This window comes from Bufo bufo, chromosome 4 (genome assembly GCF_905171765.1).
Source record: "Bufo bufo chromosome 4, aBufBuf1.1, whole genome shotgun sequence".
In the NCBI taxonomy this organism is placed as follows: Eukaryota; Metazoa; Chordata; class Amphibia; order Anura; family Bufonidae; genus Bufo; species Bufo bufo.
In genome coordinates, this window is record NC_053392.1 from 87,171,099 (window position 1) to 87,188,150 (window position 17,052).

Consider the following 17,052-nt stretch of genomic DNA (forward strand, 5'->3'; position numbering starts at 1 on the left):
CTTCCCCAGAAACATCTATTTCTACACTAAATATAGAGTGGTCTGACAGGGTCCTGGCTAGATACTCCGACTTCCGGACAAGTGGATGCATGAGAGCATTCGCTAGACCCATATCTATTCTTGACTTGGGAACTATAGGTCGATGAGCAACACGAGTACTGTCTGTCTGCAGGGTGTGCCCCTCTCCACACATCAGTCAGCCCTACTTCCTTTATTACTCTACCAAAAGGGGTTTCATTGTCATTTCCATCCCTTACTAATATGTGGCATCTGTCTAAAGTTTCGCTTAATACATTATTGAAATCTCCTACTATCAACACTGAAAGTTCTGGATAGTCCGCCAAAAACATCAATCTCAGAGGTACCGAAGAATAAGGAGGAGGTATGTAGATTGTCGCTAGCACCATTCTCACTCCCTGCAAATTACCGTGAACTCCTATAAATCTGCCTTCTGAATCTACACATTCTTTCAGACACTCAAATTTCACATTTTTATTAACCAAAATGCTAACCCCCCTGGAATATGAGAAGACAGAATGCACAGAGTACCCTACCCATGATTTGTGCATTAAATGTATTTTTTGCTTGGTCATGTGTGTCTCCTGTAGGCAGCAGATTGCAGGTTGAAACCTTGACAGATATTGAAAGATACCCTGTCGTTTGGTGGCGTCCGCCATTCCCCTCACATTCCAACTAAGTACCTTTATGGCCGGCCCCATCACATTTTATTCGACTATATAACTGCCTAAGCAGATGCCTTAATACCATCATCCAGTAAAGGAAGAGCCGTCTATAAACAGTATCCGCCCCCTCTCCTGCTGCCGAAACCCTCTCGTGGAAAAAAAGACTATTACCCTTAGCCTGAGTATAGCGTTGTTCAATTACCTGTTGCAGATCACCAACACCAAGTAACCCCCTCCCCCCCCAACCTTTTGCCCACTCGCAAATAAAACATATAAATTGTATAAGAAACAAAAAATCCTCTGTAACCTGGGGCCAATAGAAGAAACCTGGCCCAACAGTGTCTACAACAATGTGCAGTCCCGTACAACCCAGCACTAAGGACTGACATAATACCGAGGAGCTTCGGTATAACTCGCGCTCAACCCAGTGTACGTCTCCAGCAACAGGCCCGAGACAACTGAACTTGATCAACAGCTGTATATATATGATATGCATTAAAAGATATAATGGCAGCGATTGCAAGCTGCAATGCCACGCTTAAGTCCATGAATATTCATATTGGGAGCCTAAAAGAGGACATATCTATAATTCGCCATGACTTACACAAAGTGGCGGAACGAACTACAGAGGTGGAACGGATGGTGTCGGATTTGGAAGATGGCGCCATAACGCTACATGATGCAGGTAAAGCAACAGCAAAAGATATAGCGGCACTGTACGCCCAAACTGATGATCTCGAAAATCGCTCACGTCGAAACAATATTCATCTAGTGGGGGTGCCGGAGAAAATAGAGGGTCCGAACCCCACTGACTTTATAGAAAAGTGGATTGCTGAGAAATTCCAGAACAAAGGCCTCTCTGCATTATATGCCGTTTAACGAGCACACCGCGTTCCAACCCGACTGCTGCCGCCCGGTCGTCCACCTCGTCCGATACTTGCTAAGATCTTACACTATAGGGACAGAGACACTGTACTTAGAGCCTCTAGGACCCATCCTGACCTGAAGATTAATGGGGTACAGATCTCTATCTTTCCTGATTTATTCATCGGAGGTACAGAAAAGGAGGGCCCGCTTTGTGGATATAAAGAGGAGACTCCGGGACTTGCAAGTCCAGTATTCTATGATGTTCCCAGCCAAGCTGAGAGTGGTGGCTTATGGTTCTGCAGTGTTCTTTGAAGACCCAGATGCTGCACTGAAGTGGTTGGACCAAAATGAACATCGACTGAGGAACCAGAATGTGGACACTTGAAACATATACCTACTACCAGGCAGTATTTGATCTCTCAGTGTGACGGTCTGTTGGCTCTGCTACTTCAGTCTCTTGACTGCACTCCACAGGGCTTTTGGCCAGGCACAGCATTATGTGGGGGCAGAGGTTGCTGTTCCTCCTCAGAGTAGCCCTCCGGCACTATAACCTCCTCCTCTGTGGCCAAATTGTTCCCCTCTGTATCTCCCCAGGCGCCCCGTAGGGATTTCTAGGGCTTGTGGGAAGTCGCGCCGCTACTCCTTGGCTTACCGCGGCCACAGCGTGTCAGCAGGGTCTTCCTCACCAGCGCCATCTTGGATCCGCTCGTCTCGCTCCGGTCTAAGCAGGGTTTTTCCTCTCTTCCCCGGCATGGTGGTTCCCGAGGTAGGTGTATCTTCGTCCCAGAGGCTTTAGGGAGGCCTGTTCTGTTTGTGCCACTTAATAAATACAGCTGGAAGACGGTTTATGACAGGATCATGGCCGGAGCACTGGAGACCCGCGTCTTATCCATGCGCCGTCAGGCCCCGCCCCTCCTCAGGTACTCTTAAATGTTGACAAGAGACCAATTATTAAGAACTTGCTTTCCATTTATTGACATATGGATTGTTGATAGTGGATGGCCTTTCTCCATTATTTTTGCTCTGTATTTTCAGTTTTTTTGCCTACTTCCTATGCCTTTTATATATGGCTGTATTTGCTGTTTTCTTTCACCCCTAGCAGTGCATTGCAAATATTAGGAACTCTTGCCCCTTGTGATGAAGTCCAAGAAGAGGTGATATTGAATCAGACTGTAATACAGTGCAGTAGAGGGGGAGTTCTTTCCTCTGTTTTACTTTTTGTTTTGTATGTTGAAATTTCAAAAACTTAAAGGGGTTGTCTCATCATGGACAATGGGGGCATATCGCTAGGATATGCCCCCATTGTCTTATTGGTGCGGGTCCCACCTCCTATATCGAGAACGGAGCCCCGCAAGTGAAGGAGGGCACATTGCGCATGCGCAGCCGCCCTCCATTTATTTTCTATCGGGCCGGTGTCGTCAGCCCCATAAAAAATGAATGGGAGTGGGGGCCGTGCATGCACGGTACGCTCCCATTCACTTCCATGGGGAGTCCGCTTAGTGGTGGCCTCCAGCCACCACCTTGCGGGGCTCCGTTCTTGAAATAGGTGCGGTTCCCAGCGGAGGGACCCGCACCTATAAGACAATGGAGGCATATCCTAGCGATATACCCCCATTGTCTATGATGAGACAACCCCTTTAATAAAAACTACCTATTTAAAAAAGGAAATCTGCACTTGTTATCCTCAAGAGTAAAATAGTTGCACATTTTTGGGTAAGTACAGCAGATACTAAAAGTGGTAGACAGAAGTGGCACAAAGCTGCTAATTTCCCGCATCAGATAAATAGAAAAATGCCTAGGGTTTATTGGGTTTGCTCCGTGTAGGCAGACATTGACTTTATTTCTGCTTCCCTCCATCAGATGTTCTCCATTTGCAGCAGAGAGTCAATCCTGCGCACACTGATGAGCAAAGCTTCTCTCTGCTTCAAAGAGCGCAACAACAAGGTCTGCGGCAACTCCAGAGTGGACGAGGGGGAAGATTGCGACCCAGGCCTGCTGCACCAGCATGTTGACCCCTGCTGTACCTCCGACTGCAAGTTTAAGAATAAGGCAAAATGCAGGTCTGTAAATAAAAGACCAGTAAGCACATTCTTAAGAGGTATTCCAACATTTGGCCTTTAGAGCATATATGAGGATATACCATAAATGTTTGATAATTGGGCATTCTACCCCTGGACCCCTACCTTTCAAGAGAACAGGGCTCTCATGACCTCCGAAAATTAGTTGGGTCTGTTCGACCTCACCAGCATCCAGTATTTCCTAAGTGGACAATAACATTAAAGGGGGTTATTCCAGGATTTTATTATTGATGGTTTTTCCCCAGGATAGACCATCAATGATCGCAGGTGGTCGGACACAGATCAGCCGTTTACATGTAGCTCTGACACTGGAAGATGTTCAGTGGGAGCAGCACTACAATCACCAGCCCTGTCAACTGTACATTGGACACAACTGAGTAGTTACTGCACGATTTCCAGCATCGGAGCTAGTAGCTGATCAACGGGGGCGCCAGGGGTTGTCCAGGATTACAATAAAGGGTCTGCTGTATTTCCATCTGTCCATGGTTTCTGTTTGGTATCACAGTTAAAGAGGACCTTTCACTTGTAAAAACTATGTGAACTAAGTATGCTGCCATATAGAGCGGCGCCCGGGGATCTCACTGCACTTACTATTATCCCCGGGCGCCGCTCCGTTCTCCCGTTATCCCCTCCGGTACCTTTTCTCCTTAAGTTATAGTAGGCGGGTCTTCCCTTGTCCTGTGGGCGGCTCCTTCTCCTAGGCTGCAGCGCTGGCCAATCGCAGCGCACAGCTCACAGCCTGGGAGAAAAAAACCTCCCAGGCTGTAAGCTGTGCGCTGCGATTGGCCAGCGCTACAGCCTAGGAGAAGGAGACGCCCACAAGACAAGGGAAGACCCGCCTACTATAACTTCAGGAGTAAAGGTACCGGAGCCTATAACGGGAGAACGGAGCGGCGCCCGGGGATAATAGTAAGTGCAGTGAGATCCCCGGGCGCCGCTCTACATGGCAGCATACTTAGTTCACATAGTTTTTACAAGTGAAAGGTCCTCTTTAAGCTCCATTCACTTGAATAGGGATCAGTTGCAGTACAATACACCCTACATATGTGATGCTGTTTGTAGAAAAACAACAGACCCTGCTTGTAGTCCTCGACATCCCCTTTAAAGTAGTCTGTAGGGGTTATACCACGAATAGCATTTATCATATCACTAGGGGTCTGACCACTGTGACCCCCACAGTCCCAAGAGCATGTTGGTCCACCACTCCATTCACTTCTGTGGGAACTGTGGGGTTTCGCTCTGGTAGATAGGGTAAGTGGGCGCAGTACAGAGGCAAAAAAACAGTTCTTAACTCAAAACGTCAGTGTTTATTGACACTTGAGGCAATTGCACAAAACAGCACGTAACTTTGCAGTCTTGGTGTTAATTCACACACAATGGAAAGTTCATATAACACAAGTCACCTTGCTGGCCGTTCTGCCTCCAGTAGTCCACAGCAGGCTTTAGGGGACCTGTTTCTCCAGTATGCGGCTCTTAGCCCCCCAGCACGGCACAAAGACTCAGATCCCAAAAACAGAGACATCTTTGCTGGGCCCAGCTGCCTATTTAAGGACAGCCAGGTGCTGCCAAAACCCGGACCGGCACTTAAACTCCGGGCCGGTATTTGACCTCACCCGGCTGGAAACTAGCCCAGCCACACATGCTGGGAGGAAAGAACCTGCCTTGCCAGACACAACCCCTCACTGTGTCACAGAACGTTGAAGCACTGTCTACAGTAGGTCAGTCCCATAGCAGTAATTGGAGCAGTGGACAGACATGCACACTACCACACCATTCAGACTGGACACTTGGGGATCCCCTTTCGCAGGATCCCTGGGGGTCCCAACTGATGGTCCCCAGCAATCTACAAATATCATGTATACTGTGGATGAGTGATTAGACTAGATGCCGTTTAAAGTGGAGCTAAAGGCTCTTCAGCACAGGCACCGCATATGTTTTGCCAGTAGTGTTTTATTATAAGTCAGAGGTCCACGTTACATGAGAACTTCACAGTAAACCCGTAAGATCCTTGTTCTGTAGAATATTAGCCAGGAGACCCTGGAGGGGTCTAATAGAAGAGAGCCTCTCACATTTTTGCTGTCATACAGTCTTTGGTTAGTTCAGTGACTAAATCTTACAGATTATGTTCTCTTTAGTGACCGGAACAGTCCCTGCTGCAAGTATTGCCAGTTTGAAACTGCACAAAAGAAATGCCAGGAAGCTATAAATGCCACCTGCAAAGGGGAGTCATACTGCACAGGTAAGTGCCACATGTGAGACTGGCAGTCTTCTTTTAGAATAGAGACTGTGATACCTATTTGAGATGGCGATCCTAAATTGTGTAGAAAAAGTGGTTCAAGGGGGTGGTCTTATCAAGATGGTCAGTATATTTAATATATGGTGGAACAGGAAATCTGGTCTTGATAATGGGTGGTCTTCTGAAAGAACACACAAAGAAATAAATGCAATCAGCTCACCGTCGTTGGTGCACGGATCCTCAGGAGAAGCAAATCCACTGTAGAAACGAAGTAGTGGGTCCAGCACCCAGGTCTTGAATAAAATTTTAAAAGTCCTAAAATGCCACACAGCAGGACATCTCCCCACACCAGTCAACGCGTTTAGGACTATACTCAGTCCTTATTCATGTCTTCTTAAAGGGGTTATCCAAGAGTATAAAAAGCTCCCCTATATGGTGGGCCCCTCACAGTAAATATACTTACCTGGCTCCCCGCTCCCTGTGCCACTCCAGGTCCCCGCACCGCCGCGGCAGTTTTTCCCGTGAGCGGATAAAAACATCCAGTGTCGGGGGGTGGGGGTCGCAGCCAATGGCAGGTGGGGACAGGGACGAGCCTCCATAGCATCGCGGGTGACGCTAGGGAGGCTCGTCCCCATCCCCACCTGCCATTGGCTGCTCCCCCCCCCCCAGACACTGGATGTTTTCATCTGCTCACGGGGAGAAGCTGCAGTGGCACAGGGAGCGGGGAGCCAGGTAAGTATATTCACTGTGAGGGGCCCGGCATATGAGGGAGCTTTTTAAAGTCTTAGATAACCCCTTTAATGAAGTGTTCTCTTGGAGTGTTTTCACTGTATTTGTCGCCTTCATTCCCTGCAATACCCGGCACAGCCCATGCACAAGTTATGGGAAAATAACAGCAAGTATTTATTCACGTATATAGGGTGTACAGAAGAAGTAAGGCCGCCTATTGATGTATAGATCTGGTGGTAGGGAATCCATAAGGCTTTGGCTACACGGTGACATGTGTCCCTGAAAAGTTGTGCAACATTTTTCATAACGATGGTCAATGGTTTCACAATGCGCATGAATGTTGCAGTGTAGTTGTGCCTTTTTTGTCGCACGACACATGTAGCCCTAAGCCTAAGGCTTTCGTCATCAGTCTGGTGTACATGAAATACTCAGTCCGTTAATGATGGTTTAGGTTGGTATTTGTGGTTTTCCTCTTGTGGTTAATGCACCTCACTTTCTGCCCATCCACAGGAAACAGCAGCGAGTGTCCTGCCCCCGGAAACGCAGCCGATGACACGGTCTGTGTAGATCTGGGAAAGTGTGTGAATGGGGAATGTCGTCCATTCTGTGAGATAGAACTGGACCTCAAGTCCTGTGCCTGCAATGGTAAGTGTATTCTGCTTTACTCAGACTGAACTGCATCCCCCCTGTTATCCTGGACCAACAATGATCATTCCCGGCCTTGTGCCGGTAGCTTGATGGCCATGATCAGCTGTTGTACAGACTCCTATCCAAAGCTATCAGGTTGTTGGATGCAGTCATATAACTTGTGAGGGTCCAAAATAAGACTCACTTAAAGGCAAGTTTAACCCCTGGAAAAAGGGAAATTTAACCCTTATAAACTTATATAGGTAAATGGGAGAGCTGTGTAAACATGCCTCGGTGATGGCCATCCCAATGATATGATCAGGATATCCAACTTTTAATGCTCCCTTTACCCCATTTACTAGTGCGAAGGTGGTCCCTTCATGTTCGTTGCCCTAGGCCAGTGGTGGCGAACCTATAGCACGGGTGCCAGAGGCAGAAAAGTCTATTATGTACCAATATGCCTTAGACTTTTCCTACCATTCATCAGCGCACGGTACGCTATGAACAGCACAGGCAGCGCACTGAATGTAGGCAGGCTGTTATAGCTATATGATAAAGTACATGGAAGATATACTATATTGGCATTCAGGTTAAATTGTCGTGTTGGCACTTTGCAATAAATAAGTGGGTTTTGGGTTGCAGTTTGGGCACTCGGTCTGTAAAAGGTTCACCATCACTGACCTAGGCCCTCTACACAGAATGCTTCCCAGCCCCTCCCCTCTGAGTGACAGCTGTAATATCCAATCAGGAGACCCCTAGAGTCACTTAGTGGGGAGGAACTGGGGAGTTTTCAGTGCTGAGACCCCTAGGTAGTACACATAAAGGGCCACCTCCAGGGCACTACCATTTACAGAATAATACTGCTTTCTCAGTGATGCAACCTAAATAACTATCACCGGGAGTATGCCAACATTGCTCTCCCCATCATCTAGTGCTGTCAGCAGTTTAGAGGGGTCAGAACTGCTGACAGGCTCTTTTAAACTTAAATGGGTTGTTTGGTTTTCAAATACCCTGTTAAGGAATTTGGAGTTACTAGAGGGATTTGCCATGCAGAATCCTTGTGGCTCCAAGAGTGCCTCTCGCTCAGACCATGCAGGTGTCCCCCGTGGCGTAGTTCTTACCCAGGCAAGCTACACTGTGCACAGGATTGGAGGACGTAAACCACAAGTTGGATTGGACGAATACCTGATGGATAATTAAAATGTAAGAATTTATCACCTAAGTGTATGCTGACATGATGGAATTTTCAGTGTCCGATGTCTGGGGCTGGCCCTCAGATTTGCAGTTTGTCACGCTGCACATGGCTACTTGTTGCAGATTCCGCATGAAGGTGTGACATGTTGCCCCCTTTCCCCCCCCCCCCCCCCCTCCCCCACAACGAGGTTTTCAAGTGAAGTACTGTGCAGATTCCCTTTGAAATCAATGGGAGACTGCTTACGGGCAGGTTTCATGCAGATTTTGACACAGAATATACATGAGAAATTCGCTGCGCGAGCATACAATTCCAGGCTCTTTTTGGTCTCAAATGCCAGATTGTCCAGAAAAAAATCTTCTCTTTTTAGGCTGACATACCATTATGTTTTATCTTTTGTTTTCAGAAACCGAGCATTCATGTAAAGTCTGCTGCCGGGACCCCAGTGGGATCTGCAGTCCGTACATGGACGCCTCCAAGAACTACCGCTTATTACGTAAAGGAAAGCCATGCACCGTGGGCTTTTGTGATGGCAATGTAAGGTTTCACCTGCCTACATCAGAAAACCTCTTGAAATTCCCCCAAATAGTAAAATACTTGTTTGTGAAATTCTGCTTGGTCTCCCTCCCGGGGCCTCTTATCCTCCCCATGCCACTATGGTCTTTAGACTTGAATCTACAATGGATTCAACCTGATAGACCGTGCGACATACACAAATCAACTCTAACATTAAAACCAGTGTCTTTGAAAAACCTTGGTTATTTTGATACAATGGCACCTGTCAAGGTGCCACAGTATCTGAGGAAAGGGATTTAGGGGTCATTATTTCAGAAGACTTAAAGGTAGGCAGACAATGTCACAGAGCAGCAGGAAATGCTAGCAGAATTCTTGGGTGTATAGGGAGAGGCATTACTAGTAGAAAGAGGGAGGTGCTCATGCCGCTCTACAGAGCACTAGTGAGACCTCATTTGGAGTATTGTACGAAGTACTGGAGACCATATCTCCAGAAGGATATTGATACTTTGGAGAGAGTTCAGAGAAGAGCTACTAAACTGGTACATGGATTGCAGGATAAAACTTACCAGGAAAGATTAAAGGACCTTAACATATATAGCTTGGAAGAAAGAAGAGACAGAGGGGATATGATAGAAACTTTTAAATACATAAAGGGAATCAACTCGGTAAAAGAGGAGAGAATATTAGAAAGAAGAAAAACTGCTACAAGGGAACATCGTTTAAATTAGAGGGGGCAAAGGTTTAAAAGTAATATCAGGAAGTATTACTTTACTGAGAGAGTAGTGGATGCATGGAATAGCCTTCCTGCAGAAGTGGTAGCTGCAAATACAGTGGAGGAGTTTAAGCATGCATGGGATAGGCATAAGGCCATCCTTCATATAAGATAGGGCCAGGGGCTATCCATAGTACTCAGTATATTGGGCAGACTAGATGGGCCAAATGGTTCTTATCTGCCGACACATTCTATGTTTCTATGTATTGGGCAGCAGACCAGATCGGGTGTCCATGCTAACCCCTGACCTCTGCCAAAAGCGCTGACAATGTGCACTTGAGCATCAGAACTGGACCATGGAGCAATAGTAGAATGGTGGCCTGGTCTGATGAATCACGGTTTCTTCTACATCATGTAGACACTGGGTGCATGAGGGTCGCTTACCTGGGGAAGAGATGGCACCAGGATGCCCTATGGGAAGAAGACAATCAGTGTTCTGCTAGGAAACATTGGTTTTCTATTCATGTGAATGTTACTTTGACACCGTACGACCTACCTAAACATTGTACAGACCAACTACATCATTGTACAAATGTCATGGGATTTGTAGCTATGGAGTAATATATGAACATACTCATTTAGTAAGGAAGTCCTCCCCTGCAGTATACATGTGCACAATGGAGATCCTCACTAACCCGGTCTGTTTGTCACCCGCCTGTTCTATAGGGAAAATGTGAGAAACAAGTGCAAGATGTCATCGAGAGGATCTGGGATTTCATCGATAAACTAAGCATCAATATGCTGGGTGAGTGATTTGTGTGCATTGTGGCTTGATCCTATATGTCAACCCACCATAGTCCAGGCTATCAGCTTCAAGATTGGATTTAATTCAACCTATGGAGTAAAAAAAAAAAAAAAAGTATTCCATTCACTGACAGCAGAAATCATGAAAATAATGTGGCATAGATTTTTGCACAAAAGGCTCTTGCTTTTAGTAAAGCATATTCAATAATGTGAATATGATGGATTAATTCCTCAAGATCTCTGCTTACAGTCATTGAATTGGAACCTTGTTTCCATCCTGAGCCTGCAAATCTGTTGTTGCTGGACACACAGGTGCATGGTTCTTTACAGGACACAGCTCTGATCTATGCACTGATCACAGATGGTCATGTGTGACATTTCTAATAAGGGTCACAATAGCAGGTGGAGCGGTGGGGGCGTCGCTCACGGAGCCCTCATAATGATGGTGCTGGAGGTGATTTGACCCATTATCCGCCATTTTTCTTTCAGGCAAGTTCCTGGCAGACAACATTGTAGGATCGGTTATTGTCTTTTCTTTGCTCTTCTGGATTCCTCTCAGTATTCTTGTCCACTGTGTGGTGAGTATATGAACCCCACCTCTATGGATGGTATAGAGAGGGTCCCCCACTGAGAAGCCCCCTCTATTAGCCAGAATGGGAGGCCATCTGAAGGACCCAGTGTGGTCATGGCTGCCCAGTGGTTTTAATCAGCATTATGGTAAACTTTATTTCCTTCAGAATTGTGCATAGCTCCCACGTTATACTACCGCAGCTGAACCCCCAGATATCAGGTCGTCATAAGGGGTGCTGCAAAACCAGTCAGGCTTGTCCACATGGTGCGACACCTTCTGGCCGCCAGGACCTAATATATACCAACAAGACCAGTCTACGGGCTCCTCTGCGCTACCCCCTAGGTTTTCCTTCTTGCACTGCCTTTATTTTTATGAATACAAACACCAAGGAGGCAGCAGCAGAGATTTTCACAGACTGCATCACAAGCTTCTAATCTGTGCTGCTGAATTCACTACATTTGTATGTATGTGGCAGATTAAAAAGCCGCATAGCTGGATGTATCGGTAACTAGAAGTCCACATACACGTTGCAGATTACGCGCTGATTTTCTGCATGGATAAAACGCAGTCTAAGGGCTCATGCACACGGCAGTGTGCCAGCCGGGCCCATATTGTGGCCCGCAAACAGCGGGTCTGCAATATACCGCCCCGGCTGTTTTTCTACCGCATCTCGGAAGGTCCGGTGTGGAACCGAGGCACGGAAGCGCTATGGAGTGCTTCCATGGAGTTTCTCTCCGCACCACAAAAAAAAAGTATTGCATGCACTACTATTTTTTTTATTTTTTTTTTGCGGTGCGGATGGTTCACTCACCCATTCAAGTTGAATGGGTCTGGATCTGTCTGCGGAATCTGCACGGATGTTGCCCGTGCATTGGGGACCACAAGTTGCGGTCCCCAATGCATGGAAAGGCCGTGTGCATGAGCCCTAATACAGTACTAGCAAAGTAAAGTAGGATTTGACAAATCTTCTGTACCCTTTGCGTATATTCTACAGGCGGAGTTGACCTGTCGTGCAGATTTTGAAATCCGCAGCATGTCAGCTGTTTCTGCAGATTTTTATCGCAAATCTGCGTCAAAATCCACAAGTAACACATGCGGAATTTGGAGTGGATTTAGTGCAGAAATGTAGAGAAATTCCCAAGTACAATCTGTAAACCCGCACCCATGTGCAGGTAGCCTAAGGCTTCTTTCACACTTGCGGTAGCCCTTTCCGGAAGGCTGTTCCGGCGGGGGAACAGCCTGCTAGATCTGTGCTACCGCAAGTCCACCGTGCCGCTGGAAGTCTGCTCCGGACAAAAAACGCTGCATGCTGTAATTTTTGTCCACCCGCCTCCCGACTTGTTTGCCATGCTGCGGCTGGACCTCCGGCCTGCCCCCATTATAGTGAATGGGGCCGGAGTGGACTTTCGGCAGCACGGTGAACTTGTTCCGGCAGGCTGTTCCCCTGCCGGAACAGCCTGCCAAAAAGGGCTACCGCAAGTGTGAAAGTAGCCTAAGAGTGTTGGAATAGTCCCCAAGTGTCAATAGGGGACATAGGCTTTCTATGAAATGCTGAGCAGTCCAGTGACTTCAGCCTCGATGGGTCAGTGACGTCCGATGCTTTGCAGACTGTAAACTCCTGTGTTCTTCCCACTTTTCTAGGATAAGAAGCTGGACAAGCAGTATGAAGAAAATGCCAAATCCTTGTTCTTGCCAAGTGTAAGTGCTCATCGTATATAGTCAGCTGCTTCGCGCTGAGGTTTACAGCCTCTGTTCCTTCTGTGTTGCCGAAATCAAGTTACATACCCTAAAGGTGGACATACACATTAACCCTTTAACAGCCAGGCCTGTTTGTGGCTTTGCGACCAAGTTCTTCGTTATCGCATTCTAGGTGCCATAACTTTCTACTTCACCTATATGAGGGTTTGTTTTTGCAGGCTAAGTTGTCATTTGTAATGGCCCCCTGTCATAATGCGGGGAATACCCTTATGTTAATGTTTGTATTTTGGGGGAGGATAGAGAAAAAAAAGTCATTTTGCAATTTTTGGGCTCTATTTTTGGGGGCAGTTCATGTTTGCAAGGTTCACCGTGCAGTACAAATGACATGAAATCTTTATTTTGCTGCCCAGTACAGTGACTGCAATTCCCAATTTTAGTTTGTTTTACTGCTTTTGCACCGTAAGAACATAAGGGGAAAGCTGTTTTGTGTTTTTAAACATTTTTTCCCCCACTAGGGGACATAAACATATGACAAACTGATCCCTGAAATAACGTACTGCAATACTTCTGTATTGCAGTGTAATAAAAGTATCAGGGGAGTCAGGAACTGACAGAGGGAACCCTCAAACCACTTGTATACCATGCTCTCTATTGACCGTGGAATCTAAAGTGTTAAAGGGGTTGCCTGAGTGTAAAAACTTGGGCAGCTCCTGTAAACGCACCCGTTTTATTCACTGCTTCTTCCAGGGCATCACCCCTCTGGTCCTCCCCGCTGATGACATCATTTTTCTGGCTTCAGCGGTGCATGGCATATTATCACTGATGCCTGTAAAACAAATAGGGGGGGGGGGGGGGGGGGACTAGAGTGTAGTGCAGGAAGATGCAGTCGAGTATCGATTCTTTTGTTATATTAGACCATTTTCAGGAACTGCCTGAGTTTTTATTTAACTCTGACAACCCCTTCAAGCTGCCAGGATCAGATTTAACTCCAGTCTCAGAACTTTGTCAAAAACAGAGCTGTGTAATACAGCCATACACCTTCAATTTTTGATGGTGGGGGTATGATCAGAGGCAGATGAACTGCTTTATATTCTCCTCTAAATTTGGCAACTAATGTACTGTAAGAACACAATGTGCCTGCTTCCTGCCACTCAGTTCCAGCACTGAGGGATCCGAGCTGCTCTCCTTGCCCTGTAAATTTCCGGACGGGGTAACGTGCGACGGTGACATGTCCCCAAGCAGCACATCACTGCTGAGTTACAGCTGCTTGGGAACATGCCACCGCTGTGATTGGCCACAGTAGTGCATGCGACCCCGTCCAGAAGTTTTAAAGAAATTAAACATAAGCAGAAAAAACTTGCTCACATTGTCAGGAAGGCTTTTGGAGGAAAGATCCTGCTGCAGCCAGTTGCATTAGTCATATTCAAGTCTGATTTGAGGCTTTTGATGGAATACGCAGACAGTCCGATTTTATGATGTTTTGGCTTTTTTTTTTTTTTTATGCAGAATGTGGAAATGCTGAGCAGTATGGACTCGGCCCCTGTACGTATTGTCAAACCTTTCCCATCTTCCCAATCCAACACCCGATTCCAGCCCTTGCAACAAGTGCCAGTAGCTCCAAGCTCGGCCAAGGCTGACCACCAGAGGATGGATACCATCCAGGAAGACCCTAGCACAGACTCGCACCTTGAAGACCAGTTTGATGACCCCTTCCCCAACAGTGGTTCTCCCGCTAAGTCTTTTGAGGACCTGACCGACCACCCAGTCACCAGGAGTGAGAAGGCCTCTTCATTTAAACTTCAGCGCCAAGGAAGAGTGGACAGCAAGGAGACCCAGTGCTGATACTTCCCGCATGGTCAGCCAGAACAGTCATTTTCAGTGTTTCCCAACCAGTGTGCCTCCAGCTGTTGCAAAACTACAACTCCCAGCATGCCCGCACAGCCAAAGGCTGTCCGGGCCTGCTGGGAGTTGTAGTTTTGCAACAGCTGGAGGCACACTGGTTGGGAAACACTGATTTAGATGTCTCAAGACAGCTTACAAGGAATCCCTGAATTTCCCTGTTCTCTGAAGTTGCCAGATGTTGTATATATTTAATATTTTCTGCGAAGTGTTGTTTTGTACACCCCACACATGTTCTTAAAGGGAAACCTTTCTATTTATGATTAAAACAGCTTTACACTGGTTTTGTACTGGGGTGATTGCAAAATGTCTTGTTTTCCTATGATGTGATTCCTAGAATTATGACATCACTGTGGTGAAGATTTGTCAATTTCTGAAGAGGACACCTGATTTGGAGGCACTGTTGCACTAGTAACCAAAAATGTATATACAGTGGCGATCAAAATTAGAGAACACACAATTTCCGAAATGTCAAGGTCATAGTGTAGTTCTGTGAATATATCCTAACATGAGTTAAATAGCAGTATTTTATTTTATTTCATAAATTGTATTTATTCTAAAGCACAGAATAAAAATGTAAATGAGATTGAAAAAGAACACTGATCAAAATTAGAGAACACGTTCAGATACAGTCAGGTCCATAAATATTGGGACATCGACACAACTCTAACATTTTTGGCTCTATACACCACCACAATGAATTTGAAGTGAAACGAAGATGTGCTTTAACTGCAGACTGTCAGCTTTAATTTGAGGGTATTTACATCCAAATCAGGTGAACGGTGTAGGAGTTACAACAGTTTGCATATGTGCCTCCCACTTGTTAAGGGACCAAAAGTAATGGGACAGAATAATAATCACAAATCAAACTTTCACTTTTTAATACTTGGTTGCAAATCCTTTGCAGTCAATTACAGCCTGAAGTCTGGAACGCATAGACATCACCAGACGCTGGGTTTCATCCCTGGTGATGCTCTGCCAGGCCTCTACTGCAACTGTCTTCAGTTCCTGCTTGTTCTTGGGGCATTTTCCCTTCAGTTTTGTCTTCAGCAAGTGAAATGCATGCTCAATCGGATTCAGGTCAGGTGATTGACTTGGCCATTGCATAACATTCCACTTCTTTCCCTTAAAAAACTCTTTGGTTGCTTTTGCAGTATGCTTTGGGTCATTGTCAATCTGCACTGTGAAGCGCCGTCCAATGAGTTCTGAAGCATTTGGCTGAATATGAGCAGATAATATTGCCAGAAACACTTCAGAATTCATCCTGCTGCTTTTGTCAGCAGTCACATCATCAATAAAAACAAGAGAACCAGTTACATTGGCAGCCATACATGCCCACGCCATGACACTACCACCACCATGCTTCACTGATGAGGTGGTATGCTTAGGATCATGAGCAGTTCCTTTCCTTCTCCATACTCTTCTCTTCCCATCACTCTGGTACAAGTTGATCTTGGTCTTATCTGTCCATAGGATGTTGTTCCAGAACTGTGAAGGCTTTTTTAGATGTCGTTTGGCAAACTCTAATCTGGCCTTCCTGTTTTTGAAGCTCCCCAATGGTTTACATCTTGTGGTGAACCCTCTGTATTCACTCTGGTGAAGTCTTCTCTTGATTGTTGACTTTGACACAGATACACCTACCTCCTGGAGAGTGTTCTTGATCTGGCCAACTGTTGTGAAGGGTGTTTTCTTCACCAGGGAAAGAATTCTTCAGTCATTAGTTGTTTTCCGTGGTCTTCTGGGTCTTTTGGTGTTGCTGAGCTCACCGATGCGTTCCTTCTTTTTAAGAATGTTCTAAACAGTTGTTTTGGCCACGCCTAATGTTTTTGCTATCTCTCTGATGGGTTTGTTTTGTTTTTTCAGCCTAATGATGGCTTGCTTCACTGATAGTGACAGCTCTTTGGATCTCATCTTGAGAGTTGACAGCAACAGATTCCAAAATCTTTCTCTGTGCTACAGTCATTGCTGTTCTCTAATTATGATCATCAGGTTTTTTTAAAAAATAAAGGTTTTATGTTGATATACTTTGGTTGTTTTGAAAAACACTGTTCTAACGGCATGGTGTACCCCTTACAAAAATCCTTTAAATGATGATCAATGTAGATTACATTATTTCTGAAAAAAGTGTTCATAAATTGTTCTCTAATTTTGATCGCCACTGTATGTATATGATGATGAGAGGTTTAAGGGAAGACCACATTCTTCATAAACAAGTAGGAAATGCTAATTTAATTACACATTAACAGCAGGTGCCATTGTCAGTCGTATTATAAGCAGAACGAGTTTGCAGGCTGCTGGTAGATCTTCTGTGGAGGGAGGGGGTTGCACAAAACATGGCTCCACATCTGTGGTTTCCCTCATCATCATGGCTATTAAGGTTTGATTTGGTTCTTATAGAGATGAAGTAACTCTGTTAAGATGAATTCATACACGACTTTGG

The 17,052-nt window shown here is 45.8% G+C and overlaps 1 protein-coding gene across 2 annotated transcripts in view; it reads left to right on the plus strand.

Moving 5' to 3' along the window:
• ADAM17 (ADAM metallopeptidase domain 17) overlaps window positions 1–14,894 on the plus strand; it is an 86,928-nt gene extending 72,034 nt beyond the window's left edge. The window contains exons 13-21 of one of the 2 annotated variants that reach the window (XM_040427487.1): window positions 3,411–3,610; window positions 5,764–5,867; window positions 7,104–7,238; window positions 8,819–8,949; window positions 10,367–10,445; window positions 10,934–11,022; window positions 12,657–12,713; window positions 14,220–14,576; window positions 14,728–14,894. In XM_040427487.1, coding sequence (XP_040283421.1) covers window positions 3,411–3,610; window positions 5,764–5,867; window positions 7,104–7,238; window positions 8,819–8,949; window positions 10,367–10,445; window positions 10,934–11,022; window positions 12,657–12,713; window positions 14,220–14,555 — 1,131 coding nt within the window. In that variant the 3' untranslated portion in view covers window positions 14,556–14,576; window positions 14,728–14,894. Of the gene's footprint in view, window positions 1–3,410; window positions 3,611–5,763; window positions 5,868–7,103; window positions 7,239–8,818; window positions 8,950–10,366; window positions 10,446–10,933; window positions 11,023–12,656; window positions 12,714–14,219; window positions 14,577–14,720 lie in introns of both variants that reach the window. The other variant, XM_040427488.1, reaches the window with a different exon arrangement.
• The last annotated feature ends 2,158 nt before the right edge of the window (window positions 14,895–17,052 follow it).